This window comes from Myotis brandtii, unplaced genomic scaffold, assembly GCF_000412655.1.
Source record: "Myotis brandtii unplaced genomic scaffold, ASM41265v1 scaffold240, whole genome shotgun sequence".
Classification (NCBI taxonomy): Eukaryota; Metazoa; Chordata; class Mammalia; order Chiroptera; family Vespertilionidae; genus Myotis; species Myotis brandtii.
The window spans coordinates 4,735,847-4,747,026 of NW_005359064.1; the positions used below are offsets into that span (position 1 = coordinate 4,735,847).

Genomic DNA, 11,180 nt, shown 5'->3' on the forward strand with positions numbered 1-11,180 from the left:
GCGCCCTACTCCCGGGTGAGTGCCAGCTGGGCCGGGGGCAGTGGCCAGTCCCTCGCCGGGGCAGGGGCACCTGCTGTCTGTCTGCTCCTGGGCTAGAGGATAGGGGCGAGTGGGCCCAGAAAGGCTCTAGATGCCCCGCCTGTGCCCCAGCTCCCCGCAAGGCGTTCCTCCCTTGGAGAAGTGGTCTCCAAGCGCCCGGGATGGGACCGCTAGGGCCTGCCAGCCTGTGCCTAGCGACCTGGCTCAGTGGCGGGTGGTGGGCTGCGTTTGGCCCACCTGGGAAGGCAGCTTCCTTTACTTCGCCCCACCCCCTTCTCGCCTGGCGTGGGAGGGAGTTTGATGCCCCTGCATCCCCAGCTGCTTCCTCTGTGTGCCTGGTAGGGTGCTGCCTGGGGTGCCCTGCTCCACCTGAAGTTCACACTGACAAGGACTTGGGGCTCCTTTGCATCTACCTCATGGTCTGGTTGGTGGAAATGAGGCAGCCAGTCGGGACCCCGCAGTGTGGAGTCCCTGCTCCAGGCCGGCTTGTGCCAGACTTCACTTGTATGAATTCCTCAAACCCTTTCACCCACCCATTCACAGGACGCACATGCCAGAGAAGTGAGTGGAGGGATGGGTGTGGATGGCTGACGTGCTGGCTGCACAGTCTGTCCTGGGCTTGAGGGGCTCAACCATTGGCTTGTTCTCCTGACCTCTGGCTCTGTTTGCCTTTCCTGACGTGAGTGTGAGTGTGTGAATGTGTGTGTGTGTGTGTGGGGGGGGGGATTGTGAAAATCCTTGGAGTCCCCTTTTGGAGCCTCTCAGACAGGTTCTCCAAACCCCAGGGTGGGCAGGGGCCACTGGGCAGTGGGGTTAGGGTGGCCTAAGTGATGAGGCTGAGGAGACTGTTCGGGGGGCAGCACTTACCCATGGGGGACCCCGGCTGGGTCTAGGTTGGTGTAGGATAGGTCATCTACAGCCTTATCCGCTGGGCGACCTATTCCCTCCCCTCTCAGGGCTTCAGGGCTCCCATCTGTAATGGAATGCCCAAGTTCTTCCTACCCGGCTTCTGCTGAGGGGAATGAGGGCACACAGGAAGTGCCTGGCCTCGGGCCTCCTTACCATGGCCCCGTCATGGTTCGGCCTGGCATGTGCTCCTTCCCTCCCGAGGTGAGGGGCTTCTCCCCCCACCCCCACTCCCTGCCACCCTCAGCCTTCCCTGACTGCCTCTGGACTGGAGGCCAGGGTTTGGAGAGGCCTCCTCAGTGCTCACCAGCTCACCCTGCCACTCACACCATTCCCTCTGTGGCTGGACACCGCTGTCCAGACCTGGACCCCTCCACAAGCCACGGCTGGGAGCTGCAGTCCTGTACACCAAAATGGTTTCGGGCTTGATTCCGGGTCAGGGCACAGCCCTAGGTTTCGGGTTCGATCCCCAGTTGGGGCTCATATGGGAGGCAGATGGATGTTTCTCTCTCACATTGATTTTTCTCTCTCGTTCTCTCTCTCTCTCAAAATCAATAAACATATTTTCAGGTGAGAATTAAAAAAAAAAAAAAAGGAGAGACTGAAATATCCTGATGTGGATGAGACATTTGAGTTGAGATCTGAACAACAAGCAGTATCTCCCCTAAAATGTTCCCTGGAGGAGCTTCCCAGGTCGAAGGAAAAGTTAGTGCAAAGGTGGGGATGCACCTACTATGTTCAGTGTGGCTGCAGCTGAGGAGAGAGCTGGGGAGGGTGGGAGATGCGCCTAGAGGGCCTTGGGAAGGAACTGGAATTTACTGATAGCCATGGGAAGCCATCTAGGTTTTAAGATCACCAAGATGGAACAAGAAGAAATAGGAAGCCAGTTGAAGAGACTGGTGATTTTCCTGGGCAGAGTGGACGGGGCTTGCCCTGGGCTGATACTGTGCAGGAAGCAGAAATGGGGGGCTTCCTGATGGTTCTGGAGACAGAGCTGATGTGACTGGTGCCCAAGAATGATCTGATCAGATAGGTTTCCTTTCCACGTGGTTTGTGGAGTTCAGCGTGCAGTCTGAATTTTAAATTGGAGTGGAGAGATCACTATTTCTCTCCAAAAAAAAAAAAAAGCAGAATTGCTTTTTACTTATGAAGGGTTTGTCAACGAGTTCATCGCTTAGCCTGATCACCAGAGGGAATGTCCCTGACCCAGGGGCACATAGGTCACCCCAGAAGGCCTAAGTCATCAGGGGGAGTGAATGGGTTAGAGCAGACTCGAGCAGCGAGGCCTGTGGCTCCTGCTTATCTGATCTTGCAACACTAGCCCAGCTAGAACTTATTAACCAGAAACCTTGTGTCATAATCTATGCTTACCAGACTGGGATCACCATTGTTTCCCCAAAATGGTGAAGCCTCAAGTCCCCCATGCAACAACTTGCCCTGCGTCTCCCGCCCTCCGTATAAAGTGGGGGACTGAGGCTTTCCTTGGGGGTGAGCGTGCATGGACAATTTGTCTGGTTTCTTGGTGTGGCATTTCAGCCACCAGCCTGTGGATGCTGTGAATCGAGTTTTGTGCAGGGTGGAGTGGGTGCCTGAGGGCAGGATGGCATGGCTTGCGCGTTAAGGTCACACATATGCTGTGGCCTGGGGTAAAATCCTGTTTCTGGCCCTTACTTGCTGTGAGGCCTTAGGCTTGTTTCGTTGCCTCTCTGATCCTATTTCCCCATCTGTCAGGTGGGGATATAATAGTTACCACCCAATAGGAGAAAGCATCAATGTTCACAAATCGCTGAGTACAGCGCATGGTGCCGGCCGGATTTCCGGGATTCTCCCAGTCTCTGTCTCTGTCGTTGTGTGTAGTTTCTTCTCTCTCCATCTCTGTCCTTGGCACCCAGTTCCTCTTTCTCTCCTCCCTCCTATTGCCCTCTCCCTCTTCTCTCCATAACCTCCTGCTATTTTTGTTTCCTTTTTTCAAAGCAGAACCCCGTGTGGTTTGCCTGTGGTTGCTCTGGATGGCAGAGTTCTTTGGCTTAGGTCCAGGACCCTCCCTGACCATGAGACTGGGGCCTGCCCACCTAGCTCTCCCTGGCCTGTCTGCTCCACAGGGGCCCTGGGACATGGAGCCCAGTGGAAGGGCTGGGAGGAAATAAATAGGTGTGTGTGTGTGTGTGGGGGGGGGTGATGGCAGTGGAGGTTGGGGGAGGCCTCAGGGTGGCCCTGTTTGAGGCTAGTCCCTACGCTAGACCCCCAGCCTCTAGCTGTCCAGAGTGGGGGGCTGGACCCTGGGATCTTCAAGCATTCCCCTCTTTAACCCCTTAGACCCATCTGTCCCCGCTCCATGGCCAGCCTGCCCTCCTGGTGGACCTGGGTTCCTCTGATCTGTGTGGCCGGCCCGGGTGGGGATGGCCCAGCCCTGTAATCACTGGCCACAGCTACTCTGGGCCTCTCTCTGGTGCCCACTTCCTCTTGCACTCCACCCACTGGCCACCGGAGTCTGGTATGGGACCCACACTCCTGCAGGCTGTGGTCTGCCTAGGAAATGACAGGCCTTTCTCAAGGGCTAGTGTTTCTGGAAGGTTCTGAGTTAAGGGGCCTTAGAATAAGACAGGCCTAGGTTTCTTCTCTGTTACTTGGAGTTCCTCTTCCCACAACCCCTGATGGGCACCAACTCTTCCTCAGTCCCAGCTGTGGTCCCAAGAGGAGCTGGTCACTGGGTGACCTCGTGCCAGAGGTAACACCTCTCTGAGCCTCCACTTCACCATCTGCAAAATGGTAAGAAAGGTGAACCATAACCTCCTGGTTCATAGGCGAAGCTCAATCACTGAGCCACACCGGCTGGGCTGTACCACAGCTTTTTTATTCACTCATCTACTAATGGACACTTGGGCTGTTTACAGATCTTAGCTATCCTATATAATAAAAGCCTAATATGCTAAGTGTCCAGTTGTCCAGTCGGCAGTTCAACCAATCAAAGTGTAATATGCTAATGAAATGCTAAGGCAGCTCAATGGCTCACTATGATGTGCACTGACCACCAGAGGGCAGACGCTCCAACTGGTAGGTTAGCTTGCTGCTGGAGTCCAGCTGATTGGGACTGAGTGAGACAGGTCAGACACGCCCTGGAATCCTCCTACGGTCCCTCTCCGGCTGGCCAACCTCCCACATCCTTCCCCAGCCCTGATCATGCACCGGCGGGGTCCCTTGGCCTGGCCTGTGCCCTCTTGCAATCTGGGACCCCTTGGGGGATGTTGGAGAGACGGTTTCGCCCAATCCCACAGGCCAGGCTGAAGGACCCCACTGGTGCATGAATTCATGAATTCATTCACCAGCCTCTAGTTGTAAATTATTCTGCTATGAACATAGGAGTGCATATATTCTTTCTGATTGGTTGGTGTTTGGGGATTCTTAGGATATACTAGTATTCCCAGAAGTGGGATTACTGGGTCAAATGGCAGTTCCATTTTTAATTTTTTTTTAAATATATTTTATTGATTTTTTTTACAGAGAGGAAGGGAGAGAGATAGAGAGTTAGAAACATCGATCAGCTGCCTCCTGCACATCTACTGGGGATGTGCCCGCAACCCAGGTACATGCCCTTGACCGGAATCGAACCTGGGACCTTTCAGTCCGCAGGCTGACGCTCTATCCACTGAGCCAAACCGGTTTCGGCCATTTTTAATTTTTTGAGGAAACTCCATATTAATTTCTACAGTAGCTGTACCAGTCTGCATTCCCACCAACAGTACACTGAGGTTCCCTTTTCTCCACATCCTGGCCAGCACTTGTTATTTATTTATTGATGATAGCCATTCCAGCAGGTATGAGGTGATACCTCATTGTAGTTTTAATTTACATCTCTCTGATGATTAGTGATGTTGAGCATTTTTTTTTTTTGTATGTCTATTGGCCATCTGTATGTCCTCTTTGGAGGAGTGTCTATTTTTTTCTTTAAGTTTACTTTTTATTGTTGACAGTATTACAGATGTCTCCTATTTCCCCCAACTTCCGCTTATCCACCCAGCCCCCACCTCCCTCCAGGCCTTTACCACACTGTTGTCCGTGTCCACTGGCTATGCTTTGGTTAATCTCTTCCCATCCCCCACACCTTCTTTCCCTCTAAGATCTCTCAGTCTGTTCCATACATCCATGTCTCTGAACTTTTTAAAAATATATTTTTATTGATTTCAGAGAGAAATGAAGAGGGAGAGAGAGAGAAGCATCAATGATGAGAGAGAATCATTTGATTGGCTGCCTCCTGCACGCCCCACACTGGGGAGTGAGCCCACAAACCAAGGCATGTGCCCTGACCGGGAATCGAACCCTGACCTCCTGGTTCATAGGTCAACGCTCAACCACTGCGCCACACAGGCCGAGCACGTCTCTGACCTTAATGAGCCTCTGGGTGTAGTCAGAGCTGAACTCCACAAGGCTGGACGAGAGGCATTCCAAAGGGTGGGGCTATTGCTCCCCCCAGGCTAATGCTGCATGAATGGGAAAGGTCTGCCCGAGAAAGATGGCTTTTGCAGTATGGGGGAATAACTCAGTACAGGGATCCAGGTAGCTGTCCTCTCAGCTCTCTCCCCAGAGCCACCAAGCCTGAACTCTCCTCACACAGCTGGAGTCCACTCTGCCCTCCCTCTGCCAGAGCCCATGGTGAGTGGCTGCCAATGAAATAGTGTGCATTGGCCCTTTAAGAAGGTGCCTGCGTTTCTAGCTTCCTTATAGATAACTGCTTTTCTCTTGCAGCTTTTAAGATCCTCTTTGTCTTAACTTTGGCATTTCCATTATGATGTGTCTTGATGTCAGCCTCTTTGGATTCATATTATTTGAGATTCTCTGCGCTTCCTGCATTTGTACGTATATTTCTTTCAGTTATTATTTATTCAAATAGGTTTTCAATATTTGTTCTCTCTCTTCTCCTTCTGCTACCCCTATGATTAAATATTATTACACTTGATGTTGCCCCAGAAGTCCCTTAAACTATCCTCATTTTTAAAATTCATTTTTCTTTTGCTGTTCTGATTGGGTGTTTTCTGCTACCTTATCTTTCAAATTGCTGATTTGGTACTCTGCTTCATCTAATCTGCTGTTGTTCTTTCTAATGTATTCTTCATGTCAGTTATTGTTTTCATTTCTGACTGGTTCTTTTTAGTGTTTTGTCTTTCTCCATTTTTGTTTCCTTTTTGTTGAAGCTCTCACTGAGATCATTGAGCATCCTTATAACCAGTGTTTTGAACTCTGCATCTGGTATATTGGTTGTCTCCATTTTGTTTAGTTATTTTTCTGGAGTTTTGTTCTGTTCTTTCATTTAAGACATATTTCTTTGTCTCTTCATTATGACTGCTTCCCTATGTTTGTTTCTATGTATTAGGTAGATCTGCTACATCTCCTGGTCTTTTTTATTTTTAATTCTTTATTGTTGAAAGTATTACATATGTCCCCCTTTTTCTCCCATTGACCCCTTCCAGCCCCCTCCCCAGCCCCCAACTCCAGGCCTTCAGCACCCTATTGTCTGTGCCCTTGGGTTATGCATATATGCTTACAAGGTCTTTGATTGATTACCTCCCACCCACCCTTCCCTGCCTTCCCTCTGAGATTCCACACTCTGTTCCATGCTCCATGTGTCTGGATCTACTTCCTTCATTAGTTTATTTTGTTACTTGGATTCCACATATGAGTGTGATCATGTGATACTTGTCTTTCTCTGACTGGCTTATTTCACTTAGCATGATACTCTCCAGCTCCCTCCATGCTGTCTCAAAGGGTAAGAGATTCTTCTTTTTACTGCTGCATAGTATTCCATGGTAAACATACCACAGCTTTTTTATCCGCTCATCTACTGGGCTGTTTCCAGATCTTAGCTATTGTAAATTGTGCTGCTATGAACATAGGAGTGCATACATTCTTTCTGATTGGTGCTTTGATTTTCTTAGGATATACTCCTAGAAGTGGGATCACTGGGTCAAATGGCAGTTCCATATTTAATTTTTTGAGGAAACTCCATACATCTCCCGTCTTGGTGGAGTGGCCTTACATAGTAGGTGTCCTGTGGGGTCGAGAGGTGCAATCTTTCTGGTCATCTGAGCCAGGTGCTCCAGTTGTGTCCCTGTGTGAGTTGTGTGTGCCTTCCTGTTGTAGTTGAGCCTGGATTGCTGTTGGCCTGTCAGTGGGAGGGATTGACCGTCAGGCTGACTGGTTGTAAGGACTGGCCTTCATTACAGCTGAGCTGTTGTATGGGGTTTGGCTGCATGGACCAGGATTCGCTTTAGTGGGGCTCTGGTGCCTGCCGAGTTGCTCTTTGACTGTGTCATTTATGGAGCTAATTGGGTGGTGCTCAGTGTGGTGTTGTCTGAATTCAACCACAAGGTGTGTTGGTTCTAGAGCCTTTGGGAGGGAATCCCGCACATGCCCAGATCAGCTGCTGCCTATGCCTGATGCAGGGCCACCTGCTAGGAGGTACAACATAATCTTCGGTTGGTAGCTGCCTGTGCTTTGCTTGGAGGTGCCTGGGGTGCCAGGATTGGGGCTGCTTAGCAAGAGGTACAGGGCATGCCAAGAACAGCCACTGCTGTTTCAGGTTTGTGGCCCTTTGAGAAAGTTTAGGGAAGTTTGCAGCATAGGCCAAGGCCAGCAGCTCGTGAGGAACAGCAGCTAAAAGAGGCAGATGCCCAAGTTGGGTGGGGTGGGATCTTGGGATCACCAAGTGGGGTGAGTGGTGTTAGGCAGGTTGTTGGAAACTCAGACGGGGCACCAGCCTGATCCTGTAGACTGGTGGAGTAGGGGGCTAGGGCTCAACAAAGGGAAAACAGCGCCTGCCAGCACTTGCCAGCTGTGGGGGTGGGAGGAGGGCTCAACAAATTAACAATGGCACCTGCCCATTGAGCTGCCCCTCCAGCCTTCACCCTGAAGCTGGACGAGTCAGTTCTTTCCCATATGTCCCTGGTGCTTTTCTAGCCGTTGTCCCTTGGCTGGAGCTTAGGGCAATGTTTGTGAGTGAGTCTGTGCTCGGGCCTTTTAAGAGGACACCGGGGTCTACAGCAGCCCTCTACCCAGACAGAGGCCCGCCTATTTCCACAGCCAGATGTTGTGGGCTGGGCAGGCTGATGTGGGGCGAGGACCCCCTTGCTCTTCACTGGGGACCTCACAGCCGAGATATCCCTCCCGAGTATAACTTCCACACATGGTTGTGGGACCAGCCCATTTCAGGTCTCTGCCCCTCCTACCAGTCTCAACATGGCTTCCTTTTAAAAATTACTAATTCAGTCTTTTCACTTGTTATAAGTCTGTTGAGGTTTTTGTATTTCTTCTTGAGTCAATTTTAGGAATTTGTGCCTTTCTAGGAATTTTCTATTTCATTTAGGTTATATAATTTACTCTTGTATAGTTGTTCATATTATACTCTAATAATCCTTTCCTATTTCTATAAGGTCTAGTACTAATGTCACCTCTTCCATTCCTGCTCTTAGTAATTTGAGTCTTTATTTTTTCCTTCTTGGTCAATCTAAAGATTTGCAATTTTGGTGATGTTGTAAAGATTGTGTTATACTTTATTGTTGTATTAATAAATATGATCATATTTAAGAAAAATATGATCCAGGTCTTGAACCTTTCCTCACCTATATTGATTATAGTACTAAAAATATATCCATATTAATTGAATATGTTTAAGAAGATAGTCCTTGAGACACATTTTGAGTGAAGAATAAACTTAGCAAGCTGAGTTTATGGTAGTTTTAGGAAGATTGAAAAATTTGGCACTGAGACAGAAAGATAGTATCTGTCCTCAGGGGCATCCATTCTGGGAGACAGCTAATGCTGTGTTTACCATGAAGAAGCATGCACACTGCTCGGGGAATTACAGGCTGCTGGAGGAATTCACAGTGGGTCAGTGGAGAGCCTGCAGTCTGGCGGTGCCACTCCACTACTGCCCATCCCTCTCTGGACAGACAGGTAGCTTCTTGAGTCCCTGAGGGCTCCTCGGTCATGGGGCTGGCTAGGGCAGGGCATGAGATGAGGGCAGATTCAGGTGGGTGAGCCTGAGTGGTTAGGCCTTTCCCAGAGGGCTATGGGCTGGGTACCACCTTTCCTCTCATCTCTTCCTGTCTGGCATCTTCCAACTCTAGAGGGCAGGGCATAGGAGTAGGAGTGACACCAAGCAACCTGCCTGTTGGATTAGGGGCCCTGTCGGTGCTTCCCCACACTTCACCAACCTCCCTCCCCATCCCAAGGCAGGTGGGACAGGAGGGAAACTGAGTCTCAGAGATGGGTTAGTTGTGCCCTAGGTGAGCTGACCAAGCATCAAAGCCATTTCTTCGGATGCAGCAATGACACCTCTCTCTTTACGCTCCACAGAATCTGGAAACAAGGCCCCGGGCTCTGGCTGGCTTGGTGGGAAGAAGAGGAGTCCCCTGCAGATGCTCTATGACCTGGACCAGGTAAGTGGACAGACCCCCCCCCATTCTGGGACCCCTCCCTCTGCCTCTAGACATGGGAACCTGAGAGCCTCAATGTAAACCTACAGCAAGCATGTCAAACTCGCTGCCCGCGGACCACATGTGGCCCACAATGAATATTTTTGCAGCCCAGCCAATATAACCGTATGTAAGAAACTTTTTAATAAAAATTTCATAACTTAATTTTTACAATATCCTGTTACACATAATCTATATATATATATAACAGGCTAATATGCAAATTGTCCACTTGGGAGTTTGACCGGGACAGCGGGAGTTTGATTGCTCGCTATGATGTGTGCTGACCACCAGGGGGCGGCGCAGAACATGTCTGGCTACTAGTGGCGGTGGGGCGCTGAGGGAGTGAGGGAAGGAGGAGGCCAAGCCTAGGGACCCTACCCTGCACGAATTTTGTGCACCAGGCCTCTAGTTATTAATAACGAACTATGTTTGCTAATGACTGGTTACTATAATCATGTTGCATTCATTGTTACAAATTGAACATAATTAAAGCATAGTGATTAATCACAAAAACAATATGTAATTATATATGTGTTTTCCGATGGTCTTAGGCGACCCCTGTGGAAGGGTCGTTCAACCCCCAAAGGGGTCGCAACCCACAGGTTGAGAACCGCTGCTCTAAGGGCTCTGGGAGAGGGTCCTTCCTGTCTCTTCAGCTTCCAGGGACTCCTGGCCCCCTCCCTTCAGTCTTCACGCAGCCCATCCTCCTTCTCACTGGACTTCTCCCTCCTGTTCACGTGGCCCCACCCCTTTGTTGACACACCTGTTCTCCCAAGATCAGGTGGCCCCACCCCTTTTCACCTGAGTACTTTCGCTTGATTACTGGCCCTGCTCCCTTGCTTACATGCCCACTTCTGCTTGATCACATGGCCCCGCCCCATTGTTTGCATGCCTGCACTCTGTGTTCACATGGCCCCACCCCCTTGAGACCTTGGATGGTCTCTGTTTCTGGGTGCCACCATCCCGGTTGGCTGTCTGCCCCTGCTCTCACACCTGTCAACAGTCCCTTTGCCAAAGTCCTTCCAGAAAAAGCCATCTCTTTCTTGCTGGGACTGTAACAGTTGGGATTGAAAAGGAGACAGGAGAGCTGTGGTCCGTCCAGGGTCCATGCAAAAGGTCCACAGGGGCCTATGCAGTCCCTGGAAGGCTGTGCCTCTGGGCAGCTGCTTTGTCCTGTGGTTCCTCCTAGCTGGTAACCTTGGCGGAGTCCCGCTGCATTGGGCGAGGGCCTTGTGTGGAGAAGGCCCTGCCTCCCCTCGCCGTCTTGGCTTAGATTACAAAGTACCATTATTTTTCCTGTGTCTGGCTTCCGCTGCCTGCCTCCCCTGGCAGATTTGGTTTTGCCTCAAAAAGAAATTGATTCGGGGTCTGCAAACTGGCTGACTTCTGCATTTGCTCTGTGAGACGTAGCTCTGTCCGGGTGCCGCCTGGTACGAGATCCTGATGCCACCCCACCTCCGTGGCAGCATCTCTCATCCCCTGGAGACCCCATTCAGCACACAACACCCTCCATGCTCCCCTGCAGCTCCAGGGACCCGCTGAGCCCGGGCCCCAGCCTGTCACTAGTCCCCCAGGTCCTGCCTGTAGCCCCAGGGTTCTCAAATCAGTCTGGGAGGGGCCGGTGGGTTGACTGACCCCTTAGACAGAGGGGTACAGACCAAAGCTATCGTTCTTTTTTTTTTTCCACATCACATCATGAGTTTTTTTGTTATTTTTCTCATTAAAAATGTTAATGTTGACATTATTGCAGGTGTCCCCCCCCCC

General features: G+C 50.5%; 1 protein-coding gene across 1 annotated transcript in view; it reads left to right on the forward strand.

Annotated features, from left to right (window-relative positions):
- CHST13 (carbohydrate (chondroitin 4) sulfotransferase 13) overlaps positions 1–11,180 on the forward strand; it is a 13,509-nt gene that overhangs the window by 690 nt on the left and 1,639 nt on the right. The window contains exons 2-3 of the mRNA XM_005866969.2: positions 8,717–8,892; positions 9,295–9,377. Coding sequence (XP_005867031.2) covers positions 8,769–8,892; positions 9,295–9,377 — 207 coding nt within the window. The 5' untranslated portion in view covers positions 8,717–8,768. The remainder of the gene's footprint in view (positions 1–8,716; positions 8,893–9,294; positions 9,378–11,180) is intronic.